The 25,494-nt window shown below is 42.6% G+C and overlaps 1 protein-coding gene across 1 annotated transcript in view; it reads right to left on the bottom strand.

Moving 5' to 3' along the window:
* MYO3B (myosin IIIB) overlaps positions 1-25,494 on the bottom strand; it is a 357,251-nt gene that overhangs the window by 306,073 nt on the left and 25,684 nt on the right. The window contains exon 6 of the mRNA XM_054723043.1: positions 19,970-20,115. Within this exon, the coding sequence (XP_054579018.1) occupies positions 19,970-20,115 (146 nt within the window). The remainder of the gene's footprint in view (positions 1-19,969; positions 20,116-25,494) is intronic.

The following is a 25,494-nucleotide window of genomic DNA, read 5'->3' as shown; positions in this document are numbered from 1 at the left end:
TCCCAGCTCAGGTGACTGGGGAGCTGAGCCACTGGGTCCTATAGGACACCTACTACACAAGGCCATTCTACCAACTCAAGGAGACATAGCAGCTCTACCCAATACATTAAAAAAAAAAAAAACACAGGGAAGAAGCCAAAATATGGAGACAAAGAAAATCTCCCCTTCTCACTCTCTAATAATCAATAAAAATGTATATATATTTTTAAATGATCTCACTTAATACACAGAATCTTTAAAAAAAAATCAAGCTCATAAATACAGAGAACAGATTGGTGGTTGCCAAGGGTGAAAATTCGGGGGGTCAAAGTGGGTAAAAAGAGTCAAAGGTACAAAAGTTATAAAATAAATAAATCATGGATATGTAATGTGTAGTATGGTGACAATAGTTAATAATACTGTATTGAATATTTGAAAGTTGCTAAGAGAGTAAATTTTTAAAGTTTTCATCACAAGAAAAAAATCTGTAACTCTTTATGGTGACAGATGTTAACTAGACTTATTGTGGTGATCATTTCACAGTATATACAAATATTGAATCACTATGTTGATACCTGAAACTAACATAATGTTATATGGCAATTATACCTCAATTAAAAAAGAAAAACCTTGTTCATTTTGTTTAAACCAGAATTTGCCAAATGCATTTGACCCTGGCAACCTTCCTAAATTGTAATTGTTGTTGTTTTCAATTAGCATGCTTAAATATCCTATGAACCAGTGTTTAAGTTTGGGAGATGCTAGCTTAGGATAGTATAACCAATATTGTTTAGAGCTCTCAAATCAAACATTTACTAGGAAAAATGTTAATGAGAAGCTAGGAGCTCAGAAATGTAATCTTAATTATCCTTTAACATAATCTTTTATTTCTATCACTACTCAAAACTAGAAAGTGGGGGAAATATTGCTGTCTATTTTGGCAACATTTTAAATAATGGCAAACGTGCCAAAAAACAAAGTTATATTCCACAATCAACATCCCTATTATCTGGTCATGGAAACAAAATTGGGTAAACTATACGTAAAAAGTGTTGAGATTCTTTATTAGAAACTTAATGTTATGAAGAAATTCTTATTTTACTTTGCTTTCTGTTTTTTTTCTTTTTAACAGATTCATCTTTAGATCAAGTTTATTGAGTTATAATTTACATTGACAAAACTCTCCCTTTGTAAGGTGTACATTTCTGTACGCTTTGACAAACATATAGAGCCACATAATCGCCAGAATCAAGAAAGAGAACATTTTCATCACTCCAAACACTTGTTTGGTGCCCCTTTATAGTCAATCTCCCTCCCACCTCTATGCCTTTCAGTATTGATTCTACAGAATAACTTCCTGGGTGCTCTGTGGCATCTTAGTGCCTACTCTTAGTTCATCCATCCAGTATTTCCTGAGGGCCTGCTAACGTCAGGCACTGTGCTGTATGCAACCAAGGATTCAAAGAGGAGAAGCCTGTGCCTTCCCTCAGAAAGCTCCCGGAGATGGTTAGTCAAAGCTCTCCTGGTTGCACTGAAAATCTGTTTCAAGTAGCTCCAGCAAAGGAGATTAATTTAAGGCTAAACAAAGCACTCCAGTGAACCTGAGGACACAAAAATAAATTCGAAAGGTCCTACGTGAACCTGGCTGGGAACAGGAAAGGCAAGAAATTTGGATCATATCCCTAAACCATGTTGTCTCATCAACTCCTAAAGTGAACCTAGTTCTCTTTCCCAGTAGGCTGACTCTACTTACCCTTGTTACTATAGGTCCAATATGGCCATCCCAGCCCCAATTCTTTTCAACCTTTCAACTCATATACTGCCATAGACTGAATGTTTTTGTCCCTCCAAAATGCATATGTTGAAATCTAATTCCCAATGTGTTAGCATTTAGACATGGGGCTTGTGCGAAGTGGTTAGGTCATAAGAGCAGAACCCTCATGAATGGGATTAGTGCCCTAATTGAAGATTCCAGAGAGCTGCCTCCTCCCTTCCTTTATGTGCGGACACAGCAAGAAGACTCCTATCTAGGAACCAGGAAGTAGGCTCTCACCAGACACCAAAACAGCTGGCACCTTAATCTCGGACTTCCTGGCCTCCAGAACTATGAGAGACCATTGTCTGCTCTTTATAAGACATCCAGTATACGGTATGCAGTTATACCACCAATTGGAATGACCCTCTGTGTCTTAGTTAAATTTCCAAGAAAGGAAACTGGTTGGCCCAGCAGCACAATCTATGGCTTTCTCAGCTGCCCTTCCCACTTAAAGTGGGGTCTCCTAGGCCTCATATTACCACATATGGCCTAGGAAATTGGGGTCATTTCAAGCTTGGGAAAGCCTTATTTATGAATAAGATAATTGTCACAAAAAGTTATTAGACAAATCTTAAGATAAATATATACAAGCCCGATCCTGCTTAATGGATTTAAAGAAGGCTTTGCAGAGGACGTGATACATGAGCTGGGTTTTTAAGGATTGTCACCATGTAGCTGGTTGCAGGGTCCAAGTGGAATGTGCATGATGGAGTGAGAACATGAGGAGAATGAGCATTCCAGGCTGAGGATCCAGTATGTGAAAAAAATAAAGAACCATGAAGAAGCATATTTTCCTTAGGGAACTTAATTTGATATGTTTGGATAACAGGCTGCATTTGGGCAGATGTCACTGTCTATCATCCAAAAGACCCTAGTGTTTCTCAACCTAAACCATATCACTAGCTATTCTTACTTACAGGAACTGGAAAGGATTCCCAACCACAAGACCAAGGTACTGAGCACAAAATAACAAGATGGCAATGGGCATTGTGTACAAAAACACCGTGAGCAAAAGAGTTGAGTGCAGTAAGAGAATAACTGCGCATGCCTACAAGAATTTAATCATTCCATGCCACAGCCTGCAAATACAGAAGGCTCCTTCCCAGTCAAGAAGCTCACCCTTCTCCATTCCTGACCAAAGAATAGAGTTTCTGCTCTGCTTTACCAAACTTAGTTTTGTTCAATTAGCCCAAATGGTACTGGGCAGAAGGGCCTTGGTTTGGGTCCCTGACATGGAAGGGTCAGTAACAAAGAGAAAGCAAGTAGGAACCAGAATATGAAGGGCCTTACAGGCTACAGCAAGAGATCTGAACTTGATCCTACGGGCAGTCATGGGTCATTCAGGGATTTGAGGCAAGAGGAAGATCCTAGGCTTATTGGGATGGTATACAGCAAGGACCCAGGGTGCCAGAATTCTCAGATCCCTACATTTTCCTCCAGTAACCAGGAGAGTAATGCAGGCTAAATCATTCTGCTAATTATCAGCAAGGTTTCAATCCCAATCCCCTGGCTGGTCATTGGGTGAGATGGGCCAGACTTCAGAGCTGAGAGAACCGCATTCACCTTGGCTCCAGGCAATCCTCAGTCCTACACCAAAAGCAATCTGAGTAGCTCTTTGGATTCTTCTTGGGGACCCATTTTTTAATCTTGACCTTCTTAGTCTTAAGTCTTAGATGGTAAATGAAGTTGATCGAAAGGGAAACGCATATACAACACACAACCCCATCTAAAAGAAAAGGGAGAAAGAGCAGATACCCAATATTCCCTCCCCAAATGGTTACCACCTCCACACACATGTCCCCACACACATGGTCTTATTGAATCCATTACCTGGGCCCGTTCCTTGTAGGGTGAGTGAAGTAAAGGGGAGAAATTGGGATCCCTTTATACTGTTGCGTGCTCCACTGGTGACAAGTTGAAATTGCATTTCAATAAGAAGGTGATATGGAGGATGGATTGAAGTGGTCAACTCTGAAGGTAGGGAGACCAGTTGGGCAGCGAGGGACTGCAATAAGGCAGTGGTAGCAGGCTTGGAAAGGAGCCAAGGAGAACGGCCCATCCTGATGTTATCAAGCCTTAAGGAGCATCTGAATCACCCACAAGACTTGTTAAAGCACAGATGACTGGGCCCCACCCTCAAAGTTTCTGATGCAGTAGGTCTGTGGTAGGGCCTGAGAATTTGCATTCCTAACATGCTCCCAAGTGATGATGGTGCTACTGGTTTAGGGATCAAGCTTTGGGAATCATTAGGAGAGTCCATTCCACATACCATGTCAGAAATGAAGTGTTCTCTTTTGTCCTCATTTAGAAAAAGTGGGCCGAAACCGGTTTGGCTCAGTGGATAGAGCGTCGGCCTGCGGACTCAAGGGTCCCAGGTTCGATTCTGCTCAAGGGCATGTACCTTGGTTGCGGGCACATCCCCAGTAGGGGGTGTGCAAGAGGCAGCTGATCGATGTTTCTCTCTCATCGATGTTTCTAACTCTCTATCCCTCTCTCTTCCTCTCTGTAAAAAATCAATAAAATATATTTTAAAAAAAAGAAAAAGTGGTAAGTCTCTTTTGCTAGGGGCATTATGATAAAATATAGAAAAATAACAGCACCTCACTGATCAGCTGGCATCAGCAAGGTCCCTAGACACCAAGAACTATTTTCACGTTGTTATACACAGTAACCCAGAGGACACAGTCCACTCAAACCTTCTAGTCCCCACCCCACATTCTGAGACTACATTCAAAGCAACTTGGGAACAAAAGCCATTTTAAGGTCATTTTCCAAATCCACTGTAGGCAGTATCAGCATCAGTGCTGGGCATAAAGCAAGAACTCATGAAATTTGGCTTCTGTGTGGTTGAAATTCTCATTACAACTCAGCAATTTTCCCAATTTCTTAGTAAGACCAGACAAGTAGCACTGACATATCACTTTTCACAAGATAAGACAGCTTAAGGAATTTCTGGGTTCGCTGCATGTTAAAATGCTTAATTCCAGGGACTCCTAGCATTGGGCCATGCTGTATTCCACCCACTGGGCCTGACTTGACACAAGCAGAGGCAGCAGATGGAGGAGGTTAAAAGTATCAAATCCTGGGATCAACTTTGCTAGGCCACCTCCCTTCATAATTTAGACCCTTCTGTTGGAGATTTTAAAATATATTCCAGACAGATGACATGTTACTAGAATCATTTCATGGTTCAGCGTCCTCTCAGTGTGATTTATATCTGTAGGCACCGGAGACCCCCCATTCAAAAGATTTATGAGCTACCTACACAATTCTATTTTGTTGAAAGAAAATGTGTGCATTGAGAAACAAAATGATAATACTCATTATCATTCTAATTAGAGGCTTTCCAGCTAACGCATGTTCACCACTTTTATATCCCCTGTGCCTCACCAACCCAGTTCTTTACCCCAATAACGAACACTAAAATATGTAATACTTTAAGGAAAAAAGGAGGAAGTCCTTCTCACTTTTGAATCCTTTGAGCCTTTTTTCATGAGTTTATATCCATCCAAATATTTATAGTAACAAGGACCATACCGTACATAATAGTCTGCAACTTGATTTTCCCCATTCAACACTGAGTTTTGAAATAGTTGTTCTCAAAGTGTGAACCCCAGACCAGCAACATCATTATCACCTGAGACTTGTTTAGAAACTCTTCCTGCCCTGTTCCCCAGCAGACCTCTGGGGGTGGGGTCCAGCAATCTGTTTTAACAAGTCCCGTGGGTGATTCTAATGCACACTCAAGCTTAATAACCTCGGTTTTCAAAGACTTTCCAAGTCATGACATACAGGTCTACACATTATTTTATTTTATTTTTTTTATTGATTTTTTTACAGAGAGGAAGAGAGAGGGATAGAGAGTCAGAAACATCGATGAGAGAGAGACATTGATCAGCTGCCTCCTGCACGCCCCCTACTGGGGATGTGCCCGCAACCAACATACGTGCCCTTGACCGGAATCGAACCTGGGACCTTTCAGTCCGCAGGCCAACGCTCTATCCACTGAGCCAAACCGGCCTCGGCTACACATTCTTTTAAATGAATACATAGTACTTCATAGAATGCATATATCACAGTTGCTTAGCCATTCCCCTACTGACAGTTTTTCCTAAGACAAAAACTGCAGTGAACATTCTGGTACCTTCACCTCGATGAACTTACCTGGTATGTCTACAGATGAATTTCTAAGAGTAGAACTGCTGTGCCAAAGAGTTGTTTTGTATTTTTTTCCAGATTTTGATAGATACTGACAAATTGCCCTCCAAAAGGCTTTACCAATATTCCCCTTGAGAATGGTAATGCTTTCCCTCCACATTCTTACCAACACTTGTTATTAACAATCTTTCCAAGTTTTACCGATCTAATGAGTGAAAAAACAATGGCATAGTAAAATCACATGTTACTTGGAGGTGGGAGTGGGGGTAAGTATAGATTTTAAACAGATGAAATGAAAACCATGTATAGTCAAAATTACCTTTGAATAACTTAGAAATACACTGGTTTTGAAACCTACATACTCACTCTAAATCTGGACAACTCAGCCAGCTTTTTCCTAGGCTGTCTCTGGAGCTCCAGAGGGAATGTCTGTGGGCACTGTCATATGAAAAGGAGACATCTTTAAACACCCGACTCACACTCGGGTGTGGAGGGATCTCCCACACTAAGAACAAGCTGTGAGGTGTGTGGCCACCTGAGTAAACATCAAATCCCAGCTTGCATCTCACCTTCAGCTGGGCAGAACTGCCCCAGCCCAGTTCCCCATTTGAGCTGGATTCAGGTAATGTAGGTGCCCCTAGGAAGCAGCTCAAGAGTGTCCCATTATTTTATTTTGTATTTTCTTGATTTCTATGCATAGTGATTTGAACAGTCTGAGCACCTTCTCATATTTTCAATGACCATTTATATTTCTTCTGTGCAATGCCAATTTCTATCCTTTGTCCCTTTTTATCAATTGGACGGTCTTTTTCTTACTTAATTAAAAGGGTTTCTTTATATGGCACAAGTATTAATTTTTATCTGTTACATATCCTACCTTATAATAGACAAATATGCAAATTGACCGCACCTTCGCTACGCCCAAGCCACACCCACCAACCAAGCCACGCCCACCAAGAAACCGTTGCAGGGACATTGGGGTGTGGCGGAGCCCAAGGCAGGGAAAGCCTCGGGCGGAGGCTTTCCTGGCCTTGGGCACCAGCGGGGAGCCTGCAGGGATCGCAGGAAACGACCAGGGGGTCGGCTCCTAGGATCCGTAGCAGGGACACTGGGTGCGGCCGAGCCCAAGGCCGGAAAGCCTCAGGTGAAGGCTTTCCCGGTCTTGGGCACCAGCAGGGAGCCTGCACGGATCACAGGCAACGACCAGGGGGTCGGCTCCTACGATCCATAGCAGGGACGCTGGGATAGAGCCAAGGCCGCAGCCCAGGACCAAGCCCCGACCCTGAAAGAAGGCAGAAGGCAGTGGCCACAGCCAAGGCCTGGGTCCCCGGTGCCGGCAGAAAACTGGTGCAGGCAGCCAGGTGAATGAAGGTCTATTGCACGAATCTTCATGCAAACGGGCTACTAGTGATGCAAATATTTTCCTTCCGCTTGAGTGTTGCTCAATTGGTACTCCTTTATATACTCATATTATTTAACTGTTTCCTATGTCTTTCCAACTAGATGACTGTAAGACTAAAGAGCAGCAAATGTGCCTACATTTTTACATTTATCTCCTCATCCTCTGCAGCGACCAAGTCAGTGGTAGAGTTACAAATAGGCAAGGATGTTAAATAAATTGAATGAATTACTATAAAGAAAAGCAAAGTTTTAAACACATAACTCAATATTTAATTTAATAATTTGACCAGTTTCCATTAGGATTCCTTCTTTCAATCACTTTGCCCACTGTCCACTGTTTTGCACTATTACCATAGAAAGAAACCTTTTAAGAGCAACACAGGGCTATATAGAGCTTTTATTAACCTTCCTTTAATTTCTGACTCCATGGACGATAATGTCATGAGCTAAGAGATATGAACCCACTATAGATCCCTAGTTATCATGACACATAGAACTGGGACCTCCTTCCCTCGTTTGTGGCAGTCCTTCCACTCCCCCACTTGACAAAAAAAGGATGATGAACACACTTCCTTGCACAATGCTGTTGTTGTTGGTTGTTGTTTTTTAAAAGTGTCAAGAAATAGATGATCCATAAAAAGGTTTACTTAAGAGTATTCTAAAACCAGTCATAATTTCTGGTAGAAAGCCTACAAAAATACATAATTATAACCAACTACAAACCAACTTGATCAGTTATTCAGGAATTCATTTGTTTAACTCAGTGAATAAACCAGAAAATAATATGGATTAAAGTTCATTTAAAAATTAAAATTAGATGCTTTATCAACTTTAGATGTGTTTTCTTTCATAGTCAAGGTAAGCGTTTAATCCATTACTTTAGAAAATCCAAAAATTTAATCTTGTATTAGTCACCAGAGAGCTATACATGTGAGTTGCATTGTTTTATTAATTTTGATTGAATTTTTAATAGTCACATATGATATATATATAAACTATTGTTGGATTTACTATAAAGATTATAGTGAAGACATTATTTACTATGTTACCCATCCTGAGCATGCTGCTTGTTTTTAATCTTCTAAATACACCAAATCATGTCACTTATTGTATTTCACTTTTTGCCTTGGCAGCTAGGAAGCTCAAAAGCAAATGTGTGAAAGTTTGATGTGCATTTTGTTTATCAACCTCCCCTTGGCTTAATCTTTTTCCTATCTTTGTTTTCTGGTTCATGCAAAATTCCTTCCCTCGCGTGCTTCCATCTTGTTGCACAGTATATGTTTGTAAATGACCTTAAATACTTTTTAGAATGAGCCCAGTGATAAAGAGATGGATACCTAATTAGAGAGAAGAGAGAAATCAAGGCGTAAGAGTGGAAGCTAAAAGTAAACCCTCAGTAGGATCACAGATTTTCTTCAAGCAACGAAGTCTGGCATTGCCTGGGCTGTAATCCAACTAAGTGACTGAAGTCCTTTAACTCCCTATCTCTGTCTGTTTTGAAGGTCTCAGTTTTGACATCTCTGGTGTGACAGCTCCTTCACTTTGTGTCCTGGCCCCTGCCTGGCCTGACCTGAACTGCCCTCTGCTGTGAACTACCCACAGCCTGGCCCTGGCTGTGTTCCTAATAACTCTAAGCTGCTGATCTTGGCCCAGCCATGCTATAATTATTCCTAAATTCATGTAGGTTTTTATCACATTTACCTTCCAAGTTACACAGAAAAGTGCTTTCTTTGAGACTCTTTTGGAATACATGAACCTTTTCAGAGTTTTGGGGTCTCCGGTGGCGTGATTTATAGACAAAGGATTCAGACTGCTCTGAATTGAAGGCCAAGACTTACAAATCTAGAGGCGCTACATATTCTTTAAGTGTCTGTCTCCAACTGGAGAAACACGATGGGAGCTAAGGGTAAGAAAGCCCTCCACCAGGAGGCTAGAAAAGTTAAATAAAGAGATGGAGTGTGTTATGAAAGCAATCCCCAACAGCTTTCTCTTTCATAATCACAACATTGTAAATAGGAATCGTTAAAAACTTAAGAAGCCTTCTTAAAACCTTGCCCTCATCAATTATCTCCTCTCACAGGTCTGTATTTTCCACTCTCCACTTGCCCTTCTCTTTAACCTGATTTTCCCACATGACAGCCCCTTCCACTTTCTGTCCCCTTTCGCTGCCAAGCTGTGCTTGCTGCCCTCAAATCCACTTTCAGCTTAACGTTTGCCACTGCCTTTTGCTCCTCACCTCGCTACTACTCTCTTCCAAAATCAGGCAATCACCAAAGGTCTCTGAAATGGCAAATCCAACGAACATTCTTATCCCAATTTTCATTGTATGTACCCTTAAAGTACATGAGACTTTAGTAATAATAGAGGCTGCTATTTATTGAGTACTTACTGTGTGCCAGGGCACTTTGCCATAGCATCTCTTTCTCTCACAGCGCATAATACCATGGATATTATCTCGGCTTAGAGAGTGCACATAACTCATCCAAAATCACACAGCCAGCCCGTGGCAGATACAGGATTCAAGTCCAGGAATGTCTGCGTGATGGATTGGAGATGGCTGCAAATTCTCTGCCACTCCTCCCTTCGAGAGGTGGAGTCTGTTTTCCTCCCCTTGTATCTGGGCTGACCCTGTGATTTGCTCTGAGCAGTAAAACGTGGCCAGAGTGATGTGTGTAAAGTCCATGGCTGGGCCTTATGAGATCCGCAGCTCTGCTCTCCTGTGTGAGAAACTGAGAAACCCGTGGCCTTGTAGGAAATCCAACTAACGAGGAGGGGAGGATGGAAGTGAAGACTTCTTGGACCTCCCAGCCCAGTCACCTGCTAGCTGAATGCGTCAGCGAGTTCCTGCCCCGGCAGATTCTCACTGTGTGAAGCAGAAGAACCATCGCCCAAGCCCTGCCTGAAGTCCTGACTCCGAGAACCATGATAAACCAGGAGTTGTTATTTAAGCCGCTCAGCATATGCAGCCACTAAGTGTTAGGGCTGTTTGTTACACGGCCATAAATCACCAAAGTCCGATTCTAAAAGCCTATGCCACTTGGCCTCTCTAATTTTCACTGCCTCCTCCCTAATCTCCAGCAAACCAATTTCTCCTTCTGTATTTTCAGGCTTATTTAATGATACACCTATCCTCAATTACCTCAAAATCCCTTTTGATTTAAAGCCACTTGTCACTTTGTGAACTTCTATTTAGTTGAAACCAAGTGGCTTCTGCCATATAACCACTTAACGAGGCACCCTTTAACTGCAGTGCTTTCCAGGACTCTAAATTGAACCCACAAGTGCGGCCTCCTCGCCCCTTGCCTGGGAGCTCCCTGTGACCCACCTGCAGATCAAACCAGACAGGGCCATCCAACTTTTGTAGTGCAGGAAGGCACCAATATCAATATTTATCCTTGGTAACAGGAAAGCATAATTTGTTTCTTGTTTTTTACATTAAAAATGCATGGGTGTAGGAGTGCTCATATTTTCACTCTGCACCTGGGTTTTTGTTTTGTTTCCTCCGCCTTGGAGACCACTGGGACAGTCAGTACCTCTTCTTTATTCTTCTTTCCCCCCAAGTTGCATATTGATGTGAATGTTAATATCTGATGAGGCCAAAAAGGGTAAAGTTTGGGGGGGGGGGAGTGTGGAGGAAGGCACAGGGGGTGGTGTGGGTTAGTTTCCTCCTTGGATGGATTTTAACATGAGAATAAAAATACAGGACCTGTTTTTCTGGAGATTTGATGCTGCTCCATCAAGAGGAGGGCAAGAAGCTGACCCAAATGGTGAGGCTCTGGGCACAAGTAGAGTAGCTCAGGGTCCCAGGTAACAGAGTGACTCAGAGCTCAGGAGAGGGGCTACTCTTCTTCTCCTTGGAACTCAGTGGTTGGGCATCCTGACACTGGATGCTTTGGGAGAAACAGAACCAACAGCCACACAAACCAGGGTATTCTGATGGTGGATGAGTAGACAATAAGTGGGCAGAGACCATATAATGATGGTAGCTCACAATGCGGGGGGGGGGGGGGGGGGGGTACAAATGGAGCACACTCTTGAGGATTTCTAAGAATTCCTAGACAATATTTTTGGGGTGTTGTAGGCAACATAACGGACCCCAAGGATATCCATGTCTTAATCTCCAGAATCTGTGAATATATTAGGTTACATGATAAGGGAGAATTAAGGTTGTAGATGAAATTATGGCTGTTAATCAGATTATCTGTGTGGGCTCAGTATAACCACGGTGTCCTGAAATGGAGAAGGGAGAGGAAGAAGAGTTGGAGTGATGCAATGTGAGGAAGACTTAACCAGCCACTGCTGGCTTAGAAGATGGAGGAGAGGGCATGAGCCAAGGAGTATAAACAACCTCTGGAAACTGGGGAGGGGAGGGGGACACAAGAAAATGGAGTTCCCCAAGAGCCTCCAGAATGGAACTCCAGAATGAAAGCCCTGTTGACTCCTTGGTTTTGCCCAGGGAGACCCATTTCAGACCTCCTACTTTCCAAACTATAAAATAATACATTTGCATTTCTTCAAGTCACTAAGTTTGTGACAATCACTTGTTAAAGAAGCAATAGGAAATTAAGACTGGGGGTGTGCAGTCTTAGACACCAAAGAAGGACATTAGTCTGACATGGCTAATTTTAGTGAACCCATACCAATTCCTACTGATCACAGCTTTTTTTTTTTCTCTAAGAATTCAGACTATTTAAGGGGGAAGAAAAAGGAATCATAGTAATTAGCCATAGTGAAAGTTAAGCTCACCAGATGGTAATTTGCAGATCCTGCTTTCTCCCTTTTTTTGAAGGACTGAAGCACCTTCCCCCTCTTCCACGCCTCTAACACTGTTCCTGTTCTCCAGGACTCTTCCAAGATCACTGACAGTGGGTCAGTAGTCTCGCCTGTATATCCTCTCAGTACCTGGGGTGTCACTCCTGCCAGCCAAGAAACCTGAACTCAGCTGGAACAACTACGTAAGTGCTCTCCTTACCATCCCCTCGCTGGCTTGGGTTTCTGTCTCCCTTTACCAAAGTCTTTAGCGTTTCCGAGTTGGACTGAGAAAAAAAATCATTCTCCCTGGTGGAGAAAATGGGAGCAAACCGGAACCCAATCTTGAGTCAGTGCCCTGTGTCTAGAACTCCTACTACGGTACGTTTACCTGGGGACAAGAATGTTTCAGAACCAAGGGAAGGTTGTACCTACCCAGGGGGCTGAAGGGACCCTGAAGAGAGAGAGTCAGCCAAGCCCCCACCACACAACTCATCCACCATCTGCAAAGCCACCACAGGGGTGAGAGTGATCGGAAAGGAACAGCACTGCCGCCTCCGTTCTCTTCAGAGGGTGACAGCATCGCCATTCGCTGCGGACACAATGGGAGTTGGGAATGAGGCCAGCTTTGCTGCCCAAAGGGCAGTTCTTGTCATCACGTTCAGGGTGTGTATGGGGGCAGGGGAGAGGATGTTCCCATCTCTTAGGAAGCTGTCAGTTAACAAAGAAATTGTAACATTGGATATTTACCACAGAGTCTCTCAGACCGGTGCGGTAGAAGCAGCAAAGATTTATTGAGAAATCAGTCTTCATTCTCTCCCAATTCCCCACACACTCATCAATCAATCAATTAGATAAACTTTCAAATGATTGATCTCATAGCTCTTTTGCATGGAAGTTTTTACTTCTTGAGGTACAGGGAAAAGTAAACCCTTTACATTAGAAATAAACCCTTGAGATTTGTTCTTTGGTAACACCCAGCAAAAGCCAAATGCTTGCTATGTACTCTTCTGAGCACTTTACATCAATTGCTCACAACAACTCTGTGAGGCTGATAATATGCATATCTCCATTTTACAGAGGAGGAAACTGGGGTCCAGAGACATTAAGTAACGTGGTCAAGTTCATACAGCTTGAAGGTGTGAGTGGTGCTCACATGTGAACCCATGCAGGCTGACTGTAGGACACTGTGGTTAATGAATTGCAAAAATGGTCCAATTGTACACCTCTTCCTGTCTCTATGCCTGGAACCCGGTCACCAATGTGAGACCAGCCCTGGCTAGCCTGCTGGAGGATGTGAAACCACGTGGAGCAGAGCCAAGTCATCCTCATCAAGGCCATCCTAGACCAGCTGGTCCCTAGCCACATCCCTAGCTGACCACGGATACATGAGTAAGCCCAGCCAAGAGCCACAGACACATAGAAATAATAAGTGATCGCTGTTTTAAGCAACGATATTTGGGGGTGGTTTACTACACACCAGGAGAGAACTGATACAAACACCACTGCGCTCTACTTCCTTCCTGATGACTGGCTTCCTCTGATTCTCCAGGAATGAACAGCTCCAGCTGTGAAGAGCCTTCCCCCAACCACTGTATCTCTCTTGGTCCTTGTGTTGCCCCTGTCTTTCCACCATGCCAACCCACGGAGGCAGTTTATAACTGTTCCTCACCTTTATTCCCTCGTTTGGTGTCAAGAGGAAACTAGGGTGCCTCGAACCCTTTGGTACTATTTTGAGTTCTGTCCTTGCTTACCCTCCTTGCCCACCTCTCCATCATTTAGGAGCTCAGTTGGAATGAGCCAAAATGCGTGGTACCAAAATAATGAAAGCAGGGTAATGAGGGGGAAAGCGCCGATAATGCCGTAAGTCAATACGGCTCCTCTGGCCTTTCCCTTCTCTCAGGGTTGGCTTCTTACTCAGCACTGATGGAGGGGACTAGAAGTCCCTGAAGGCATGCTCCTGCTTTGCCACCTGATCCCCAAGTTAAAGCTTGAAAAGCTAAACTCTCCCTGCCTGCCAGGACTCAGGGGGGCAGCAAGCTGTACCTCCACAGGAACTAACGGCCCCAGCTGCTCCACGCAAATTAAAAGAGTTTGGAAACACGTTCCACAGAGTGAAAGCCTTCTGGGCCTTTCTGCCAACTGCCTCCAGCTACTGTGTTCCCAAGGAAATGGAAAGGATACCCCGGGGGGAGGGGGCACCCCTGAGACATCCTGAGGAATGGGGACCACAATCCATTAAAACCCACTAGACGTTTCCCAAAGAAAAGGGAGAAGGATGCTGGATTGCTTTTCTATTAGAGCATTGCAAAACTTTTTTTTTTTCTTTCTGCTGTTAGGCACTCAGTATATGCTGAATGATGCTAATTCTTCTAGCTCGTCTTGCTTTATGAGTGAAGCTGGGAATGGGAGGGTTTGTTACTTAAAAGGCCAATAGCTAAGTGACCTAGGTTGGTGAAGAGAAACCAGAATTCTCTGGGGCAAATCTGGCCTTACTGTGCCATTAAACACCACCCCCCTCACTTATTGCACTTTAACAACAATAGTTTAGTTTTAATTTCTTTTCCGTATATTTCACAGCCCTAGGGGAAAATGTCCTGTGACAATTCTATAATAGTAGGACAATTACTGGTGACTCAGGGCTCCCTGCTGCCTCTGCATCCTCCCTCAGCTGAGGAGCAGGCTTCCCATGTAGGAACAATTTGGTTTGTGAAGAAAAGTCAGAATGAAAGGAATATTTACCTTAAAAAATGATAGACATTCAGAAGATATTAGATGAAAATTCAACCCAAGAATTCTGTCTCAGAACAAGAGTTCATTATAGGCACTGAGTCCCTAAAGAACCCTGTCATATAAATAATCCTTCAACCCAAGGATTCTGTTTCAGAACAAGAGTTCATTATAGGCACTGAGTCCCTGAAGAACCCTGTTATATAGACTCCCAATGTTTCAAGTGATGATTCCCCCTTTCTGAGCCCCGCCACCCACTTCATCTGGGTAGCCCAAGAGTATTCTTTTACAGTCCTCCTCCTTATACCTTTTTTTTGCCATCCAACTTCTACCCAGTACACCTTTGCTATTCGGTGGAGGAAGAGACAGTAAAGCTATGTTCTCCTTGAGAGAAAAACCAGTCTTCCTCATCTTGTAACTCATGCACTCCACCTAAGCCTGATTCAGAGTGATGTCCTAGGTTAGAGGGCACAGGCATGCCCACATTCCCAGTAGACCACGTTTCAAAGCACTTCGGTAAGTGGGTAGTTTAGAGCTTGGAAAGCATTTTCCCCCCAAAAGCATAAAGTTCTAGAGATAGGCTAAGTCCTCGGATTCAGCCACGAGACCCTGAGGGGCCACAAGAGTCTAATAAGGTACCCCCAGTGAGAACTTCAGGTGTTTGCTATAGAGCCTCCTCCTAAGTCATCCCTTAATATAGTTTCCATGAGAAAAAGCATTCCGGCTCTGGAGCCAGAAGCAGATTTCCATTTACCAGAGAACTAACTGAGCTTTTCCCCCTGGAAAAGTAAAAAGGAAGAAGGTGAAGGGGGAAAGATGCTGGCTTTGCCAGAAGTGCCCTGACCTGGCAGGTGCAGGTTTTGCAAGGAGGGTAGGATGGGACAAAAACCTCTGGGTACCAACAATGATAACATGGAATTCCTCTCTGCTTTCATAGAACACATGCTCTATAATTTTTCAGTTCAAACACTTGTCTTAAGTGTTCAAAATGAAGAACTAAAAGGCGGTTGCTTAAGGGGAGTCTGGAAAGGGAGATATTTCTGGTTTAAGGGTCATAAATCAACGAGCAAAGGAGGGCCTATGTTCACCTATGATAATACTCTTGATTGCTATTCTTCAGTTCCTTAACTGACACAATTATTGATGTTAATACAATTCTAACTCTCAGGTTTACAGTGTCTATTTAAAATTGGAGGCAGGGAGAAGGATGCTGGACTGTCAGCTTCTTAAAGGCTTACATTCCTATTCATTTCTATACAGCCCAGTCCCCTTGTTGCTCAAGTCATAATTCATCAATAAAAACAAATATAATTTAAGGAAAGGCTTTAGTTTTTCAATCTAGTTGCAAAACATGTGGGCCTTGGAATCCAACTTCTCAGCTTTGCATCATTTTTCCTCTATAGGTGCATGACCAGGGGCTTCCTCCTTGGGCTTCCAGTTTTCTCCTCTAGAAAAAAGGGTGGTGATAGAACTGACCTCACAAAGTACTGAGAGCACTGAATGCATTTATATTTTTAAACACATAGCACTGTGCCTGCCACATAGAAAGCACTTACTTAATAAATCTAAACTATTATTATTATTACATCAGCATTTGGCTAATTGTCCCACATTTTGTACCCAAATTAGTTTCTCAGAGAATCTGGTAAACATTAAAGTTGGTTGGGATAGTGAGTTGAACTGTGTAGCCTCCAAGAAATATGCCCACTCGGAGCCTGAGGACGTGTCCTCATTTTGAATAAGGGTTTTTGCAGATGTAATTATGACAAGGATCTCAAGATGAGATCATCATGGATGGATGGGCCCTAAATCCAATGACAAGTGTTCTTATTGGACAAGACAGAACGGAAGGCACAGAGAGACATGGAAGAAAGCCACATGAAAATGTAGCAGGGACTGGAGTTATGCTGTGACAAAACAAGGAACACCAGAAGCCACCAGAACCTGAAAAAGGGCAAGGAGAAATTGCCCCCTAGAGCCTTCAGAGGGAGCGTGGCTCTGGTTGGACTTCTGACCTCTAGAACGGGAGAGAATACATTTCTGTTGTTTTAAGCCAACAAGTTTGTGGTATGTTGCTGTGGCGGTCCTGGGAAACAAAAATAGTTGGATACAGTTTGGAACAACCTAAATTTGTTGCAGAAAAAAAGCCCAAATGTGAACTGGTATTTATCACGAGGTCTCTTTTTCTGGAATCATGTACTGCAGGGAAACTTCTCTTTAGGAAGGGAAAAGCATGGGCCATTCTGCCCCATCCACTTCCAGCCAAGGACATTTCTGCTGGGGATCTTGAAAGCATTCTGCATCTTCGCACAGGAATGAAGTGGAACTATTCAACATGCAGCAAGACCCTAGGCAGTGCTGGCCACTATCTGGCCAAGAATGAACAGGCAGGAAACACAGCTCTCAGTCCTTGTCCAATTAACATACCCACACTGGTCCCCACTGCCTTCCGGGTCCCCACCTGTAGTGGTCAAGAAGGTCGTTAGACAAAGACTCCAACTTAAGAAAAGATACCTGGTTGCCAAGGAACCAAAGTAACTGTATATTTCTCCTAACTCTATGGGTTCTTGCAATGACATCTATGAAACAGATCTCCTTTTTAAGTGAAAAATATATCCAGGTCATCTGCAAGATCCTTCTAAGACTGGAATTTTAAAGGAGCCCCCAGGAGAAGATGTTGTCAAGGCCATGGATACCCAGAGAAACCGTTTCATTCTTCTCCTCTCTTATAACTCCCAGAGAAAAATACCAGCAGACAGAGCAGCAACTGCCAGAAAGAGGTGACTTTTTCGGAGCAAAGGCATTAGCCAAGATGACACAGGCTGACAGGTTCAGTAAATAGCAGATGCTCTGCCAATCAGAAGATAATTTCTGCGTGTTTGCAACGTAGGAAAGATTGCGAGTCACACGGGATTTCAACGTCAGGTCACAATCACTTCATGTGTCATCTTCTAATGTGAAGGTCAAAAGAAAGGAGAAGGTGGGTGGAGGCAGAGAGGGGAAGAACAAGGAGACCCGTGTGCCGGGGAATCAGCCACATCCAGGCAGGCCTCGCTCCATACTTTCTGACAGTGCCTAGGGAACCTGCATAATCACCTGCTTCGTAGACATCCGAGGCTCTGACCTCACATGCAACCGGCACTTCACCAACTCCTGCGTCCTTTGTAACTCGTGAAAGTCCCTTCCAACCTGACTGGGGGAAGGTTTTCTTTCCTTCTCTTTCTTGGTAATTCATTCCAGTAAGGAAAGGGTTTTATAGAGAAGAGGTGAGTGAGGAAGGCCAGGGGAGGAAGCCACACACAGTATCTGGGACCGAGTCCTCTGAAGCAGACTTCACTGTTCAATGGGAAGGAATCACAGGACCCTGAAAACACTCAGAACCAAATAGGAAGGAAAGATTCTGAAGCCAAATGGATTCCAAGGATTTCTGTGATTGTCCTTTGCTTTTCTCCTTTAGGAAAGAAACAACTGAGAGAGAATGAGAGACAGAGACTGAGGTTCTCATGAAACACACAGGTAAATAACTTGAGAGCCTATTTAAAAGATGTGTTTAATTTCTCCACTCTCCATCAAAGAGCTTTTCTGAGGAAAGGATACATTTTTAGCACTCAGAATTAAGATAGTACACACACACACACACACACACACACACACACACACACACACACATCTAAGCTGCCTCATATTTATCACTGTCTGAAATATAGTTGGTCTGTACACAAATACATACTAAAAAAGAAAAGAAAAAAATATACCCAAGTAGATGACCTCTTACAAAAAAAGTACATATACCGTATATATTTTGCTAATCAGAAGCCACACCTTAATTGTGATATTTGGGAAACTATGTGACCACATTGAATAAATGATGAAGAGTAAACCCTTTGTCAAATATCAAAGCACACACACAAGTCATCCCAGACACTGTTTCTATTTTCTGACTTATTATGTATACAATACTGTTGTGTGGTCATGCATTTCACATCCTTTTAAACCTTCAGCAGATTTTTTTTCCCCCCCAGGAGACTATTAATTTTAAAAGCCATTAATTTTGTCTGCCCTTCTAATCCCCAGGACCTGTTGTTGTACTTTGGAAAAAGCAAAAAGACCAACCCTGTCTTGAGTGGGGAACCATCTTTGGAATAATGGTGGGTGGTTGTTCACATCTGGATTAGGTAGAAAACAGAGCATTACAATGATGAACACCACAGAGCCTCATCTGCATATAAATAGACCTAATCAGAAATGCAAATTGCAATCGGGAGAAATTTTTCAAGGCTGTGATAGCTGCATGATTGCGCAGATAGGGAAGGTTAACACTTGTATTAGCCAAGTGGTTGAAGGGCTCCCAGCCGGCCCAGAGCCTTCCTCTGAAAGAGAAATGTGAAAGGTACAAAGCTCTCAACCGGCCACCTGCCTGGGACGGAGCTCCCTTTTCGCTTCTGCAGCTGGCTGGCCGTGGCTGGATTCTGATGGAAGACAAACAACCAAACCTCTTGTACAAACCCCCAGTGAATACACACAATACACCGGCATTTAACACCAAACTGACCTCTTTCAGCACAATTTCCCATTGAGGCAGAAATTAAGAGATGGAAAGACAGTCATATGACTGATGTAACATTTTAAAAAATGCTGGTTAGTGTTGGTCTGAGTAAATACAAAAATAGGATACACATTTTTATTCATCCCCAAATTTTCCTGAGTACTCGAGAAAGATTCAAATTAAAAACAAACAAACATATATAATTATATAATTAAAAACAAAACACAATACTTAGATTACTTAACCCAATATTGCATTTGTAGTCTTCTCATGCAAAGCACCAAAAATGAACATCTCAAAAATTGGAGTACATACTGAAAACACGCAATTGTTACAACAAAGTCCCATTATTCCTTGAGATATGTTATCTTTCAGGGTCATTCTCTACCCTTGTTCCTCTCCACCTCCCCCGCCACACACACACACACACACACACACACACACACACACACACACACACAAAGAAATACTGTACATTTTATAATCAGGCTCTCACAGATTTGGAGAGAAATTGTTTATGATCTATTATCCCCGCTAACAGCCGCTTTCACAAAGAACTTATGAGCCAAGAGCGCCATCGTGTGTCCTACCTTGGAATTTTAAAGAGCGTTTTCACAGGATGCATGTCAAAGAGGGGAGGGTCTCCATCCCCCAATTCAATCGCTGTAATCCCCAAGGACCAGACGTCACAGCGAGCGTCATAGGAAGAGTCATACTGCTGTTCACAAGCGATAACCTATCAGACAAAAGCAGGACACAACACATCAACCCCACTGCCACGTCAGATGTCCTGAAAAGCCCTCGGCCAGTCTTAGCCCCTTCTTAGTTCCCTTGGCTATGCTGACATTGAATTCCAGTAATAACAACATGTGTGTGTGACTGATTTATCATCCGATATGGTCATCAACATTTTTAAAAAATTCTTTATTGTTTAAAGTATTGCATATGTCTCCTTTTTCCCCCATTGACCTCTCCCAGGCCACTCCCACTCCCCAGCACATGCCCTCAACCCCCTAGTTTCTGTGTCCACTGGTTATGCTTATATGCATGCATACAAGTCCTTTGGTTGATCTCTTAGCCCTCTCCCCTGCCTTCCCTCTGAGGTTTGATGGTCTGATCGATGCTTCTTTCTCTCTGGATCTGTTTTTGTTCATCAGTTTATGTTGTTCGTTATATTCCACAAATAAGTGAGATCATGTGATATTTATCTTTCTCCGACTGGCTTATTTCGCTTAGCATAATGCTCTCCAGGTCCATCCATGCTGTTGCAAATGATAAGAGTTCTTTTTTTACAGCAGCATAGTATTCCATTGTGTAGATATACTACAGTTTTTTAATCCACTCATCTGTTGATGGGCACTTAGGCTGTTTACAAATCCTAACTATTGTAAATTGTGCTGCTATGAACATATGGGGTATATATATCCTTTTTGATTGGTTTCTTGGGATATAGTCCTAGAAGTAGGATTGGTCATTAATTTTTAAAAATGTGTCAGTTCAGTTCAGTAAGCATGCATTGAAACCCTCTAGAACAGTGCAAAGGGAGGCACAAGGTGAATACCTCACTGCATCTGCCCTGACACCCTTTAAGGAAAGGCTTTGTCTGCACCCTTCACCTCATTCCAGCTGCTGAACCAACAGCAAAGAACACTCATTCTCAAAGATGCTTGCCTCCTGCACAAAATCCCCAGAAGTGGCCAATTGAGCAGAAAAAAAGTTGGAAGACGGATGTAGTTAACATACAATAGGAACCGCTCCCTCCCATTCCTTTTTCTAAGAAGTTCTGCCCCCTCTTCAAACCCCAACAACTGGATTGCATTTCAGCAGCAGCTGCCACTTCAGTTACTGGCCTGACTGGGTACAAGAACAGCAGAACCAGAAAATGCTTGTCATCGCTTTGTTCCCCAATGGAACCTTGCAGGGAAATCTCTTCCTATCATTTTTTTTTTTTATGTGACACAGAAAAAGCCCTCCACTCAGACTCTGGTGGCTATCAGAATGGGGTTGCAAGAAGGCAGAGTGAGCCAGAGGATATGGACGGACAGGTGCCCCTATCTGACCTGAAATCTGCCTCCATGACCAAGGATGGCCCAAGGCTATGGGTAGGTAGGAAACTTTGAGTCCCTGATGGTAAACTGGTCCAAATAGCTTATGAGATAGATAAGCACCAGGAGAGGGGCAGTGAGATGGGCCTACCTACCCTCTTAGGCCATCAGAAGGTCTTTGGCTGTGACTGAGCAAAATGAGCCAACTGGGGACCAGAGTGACAGATCTGGCGTACATGTTAGCAGGAGTGCTCTTGCTGCTGTGCAGAGGACACATGAAAATGGCACATGAGGAGAATCAAAACCAGTTTAAAGTGCTACTTGCAGGAATCCAAACTGGAGGCAGTGAGAAATAATCAGATTCTGATTATGTAATTTTAAAGGTAGAGCCCATCAGATTTGCTGACTTAGAAGAAAGACGAGTTGAGGAAGAGGCAAGAGTGTTTGACCTGGGCCATTTAAGAATGGAATTGGTATTTAATGAAATGGGGGAGACAGTAGGAAAAGCAGGTTTGGGTTGAAAAGCAGGCTCTCCATTGGGGACATACTAAGTTTGAGATGCCTAGGAGACTTCCAGATGGAGATTTCATTTTAGCCAAATGACCTTGAGAATAAATGTGTGTTGTTTTGAGTCACTAAGTGTGTGACACTGTTATGGCAATGACAGAAACTAGTGCACCTGCTCTCTGCCAGACCCAGTGAACTGGACTTGCAAAACCAGCAAATGTGCCTACCATCTTGCCTGAGACCAGGTGCCCTTCTTCCCATAATTGCCCTCTACACTTCCTTCTGGTTTCTGAATTGAAGAATGTTTCTCCATGTATCCCTATCCTTGGTCTGACCTCAGCCCCACCCTCTGAATAGACTATCCTGGCATAGAATCTCCTGTCCTACTTTTAACCCATTCTTTTCAACATGCATTCAAGCTAAAGTTCAAATAATCCCTATTTCAGGAGCAGAGACTATTTCATTGCCCCTGAAGGCCTCACTTCCATCACCCAATCGTGTGAGAAAATACACTATTTTTAAAGATCTCCAGAAAAGGCTATCCAACACCGTTCCTTTCAGCAATGACATTTCCAAATGTGAGGGACAAACATAATTGTAGACATATCAACCAGCAAATAGTTGACCATTTTAATACATTCCTGTGAGGGAAAAGAGAAATAAGAATCTATCCTTCTTCTATAAGAGCTACGGCCAACTGAAATGTAAAGTGAGCCTATAATAATTAAATGGCAACTACAAATGTCCTAAGACAGTGTATATTAGCATGTCCAATACATGATACAGGCTCCAAATGCTAAGGATATTAGAGGAACACCACTGTAGGTTAAGCAAGACAATGAAGAGTGTCTACTACCAAAGTCCATGACTTCCTGGAAGAAATTCAAATCAGCTCCCAGCCACTTTAGATGGAACACAGAAGACAATTCCAAGAACCCATCCAAATGTGGGAATGGAGAGACCCTAGGGTTTCTCAAGTGCTGTCATAAAATATTCAATACATTTATCCGGTTTCAACTTCTCTTTACAGATAGACACTATCTTCAGCTCAGTCTGATAAATAGAAAAGTATCCTTTGGCCAAATTCTCTTCCCAAAACTCAGCTTTGTAGTGTGACAAAAAATTTATTTAAGCTCAGTCTTCCAAAGAAGTTTATAGAAAATTTCACGAGTCAAATAATTTATAAGTAACGTATTGAGTATCCGGGAGACAGGCATAGTATTAGGTCCTAGGAAGAGAAAGCTAAATGCACACTTACTTTAATCTTCATAATCATTCTGTGAGGTAGGTGCAGGTGTAGAAACTGAGGAATAAATAACATAGTTCAATAGCTCACCCAGAGCCCACTGCTAGTCCTTGTCAGGGACAGAATTAGAACCCAGGCAGAGGAGAGGCAAGTAAGCAAATCATAATCGGATAAGTGCTATAAATAATGAAGATTACGTTCAAGGAACAGTCTAAATATCAGCTTCTGCACTCATATTTTGACCAAACTAAATAGGTTTTTTTTAGAGTTCTATTACATAAACCCCATCTTCCCTGAGGGAGTCTCTCCCTCAGGATTAGTTCTTATCAGGAGTAAACATGTGTGATGAGAATTAAAGAAGCACTCTAAGAGGATGCCTTGAAGGTCAACACACCCTGGAATTGGATTCCTTATCAATCCAACACCAAAGTCAATGACTTCTTTAGGGGGAAAGGGGATCTCATCCTCCTTAGCTCAGCATTTTCATCTCTAGGTAAAATAAAGCTGAATTAGGAATGCATAGATGACTGATTGGTCTTTGGTTCCCTTGCCCCCACAAGAAGGGAACCTCTCAAAGAGCTCTCCGAATCAGTTAGTTATGATGCTCCACTAAGAAAAGGCGAGAGTGGGGCAATGGTTTCCCAGGTTCTCTAAGTCATTTTAAAGGGGTGGAGAGAGATAGGTGTAGATGGCATGGACACAGGTCGAGGACTCAAAATAGCTCTCTTCTCACACCCCTCCACCTCACCTCTACCACCCCAAAGAGCAGCCATGCCCACGGCAAGTGCATACTCTCCTTCACCTTGTGCCTTTGCTTCAGTCAGAGGAGTATAAATGATGTTGGTTGCAATGGAATGAATGGAGATGATAAAATAGGTGTGTAAGAGAGTTCAAGGGAAGAGTTGCAGGACTTAGAGAAGGCTTTAATATGGGAATTTAGGGGAAGGGACATACCAAGAAACACTGATATTTTGATCCTGGGTGACCAGGGGAATAATGGTGCCATTTACAAAAACAGAAAAGTCAGGAGAAGTCAGTTTGATAGGCAGTATAACAAGTTCAAACTGGGTCTGAGCTCTACCCCTATTCAAGTATAGAAAAAAAATCACTTGTGCTAACAGGACCTCAGTGTTCCCCCCCCCCGCCCCACACACACACATGTAGATACACTAAGAAAAACAAAATTCCGTTAAGATCAGAAACAGAATGTACTAAAGGGTAGCAATAAAATACTGTCATGTTTCCAGTGACTACCTAGAGTTTTGTATTACAGTAAATGTATTTTACATTTTAGAACTCTGTAGATTTTTAACTTTCCATTGTTGGCTGCCAACATAATTAGTCAAAATGGGTAGTTTTAATACACAGATATAAGAACCAGAAGCAGATACCAGGTTGTATATCAGGACTTGAACAAACTGGTATATTTATCTTAATCCAGTGTGGTGAATAGAAAACCTAGTAAATGTCAATTCACAAAGTACAGATTCTCCAAAGTTGAATGTAAAGTCCACAGCATGTTGGAGGTTGATATGAAGAGGATGTATTTTCTAGAATGTTCCACAAGATGTGTATATAGACTGTGATAAAAATGTTTAGTGTTCCTTGCAAAGGCTAAAAGCACAGCAGTAAATGAATCAAAATAGAGACTGAGTGTATCGCTAGTGGCCAAATGGCACCAAGATGAAAATACTGTCTTGTGATCTCAGTGAGTTTCAGAGACATATAAACCCCTATATGCTCCTGCAGAGTCACCTTTAACAGTCTTTGGTATATCAGTAAGGTTTATACTGTTTCTGAGTTTGTTATTATATATATATATATATATATATATATATATATATATATTATTGACTTCAGAGAGGAAGGGAGAAAGAGAGAGATAGAAACATCAGTGATGAGAATCATTGATTGGCTGCCTCCTGCACCGCCCCTACTAGGGGTTGAACCTGCAACCCAGGCATGTGCCCTGACTGGGAATCGAGCTGTGACCTTCTGGTTCATAGGTTAATGCTCAACCACTGAGCCATGCTGGCTGGGCTGTTTCTGAGATTTAATGAATAATTTTACCTATTTGATGTTAATCTATCATTTCTTCATTTCTTCTGTTTTAGAGGGGCCAGAGCCTTGATAAGCTCATCAAAATGACCCCTGAAGTAAACAGACGTAACCAGGGTAAAGATTATGTCCACATCAACTTGCGGTCCTCATCAGAGAAGCTAAGTTGAAAAATCTTTGGATTCAAATAAAAAGAAGTCTGAACTCCATTATTCATCAGCTGGATGCCTTAGCTAAGTCCCTATTTTGGTTATAGGGA

Source organism: Eptesicus fuscus, chromosome 11, assembly GCF_027574615.1.
Source record: "Eptesicus fuscus isolate TK198812 chromosome 11, DD_ASM_mEF_20220401, whole genome shotgun sequence".
Classification (NCBI taxonomy): Eukaryota; Metazoa; Chordata; class Mammalia; order Chiroptera; family Vespertilionidae; genus Eptesicus; species Eptesicus fuscus.
Note: the sequence above shows the minus strand (reverse complement) of the source record. Positions and strands in the feature narration are given on the sequence as shown.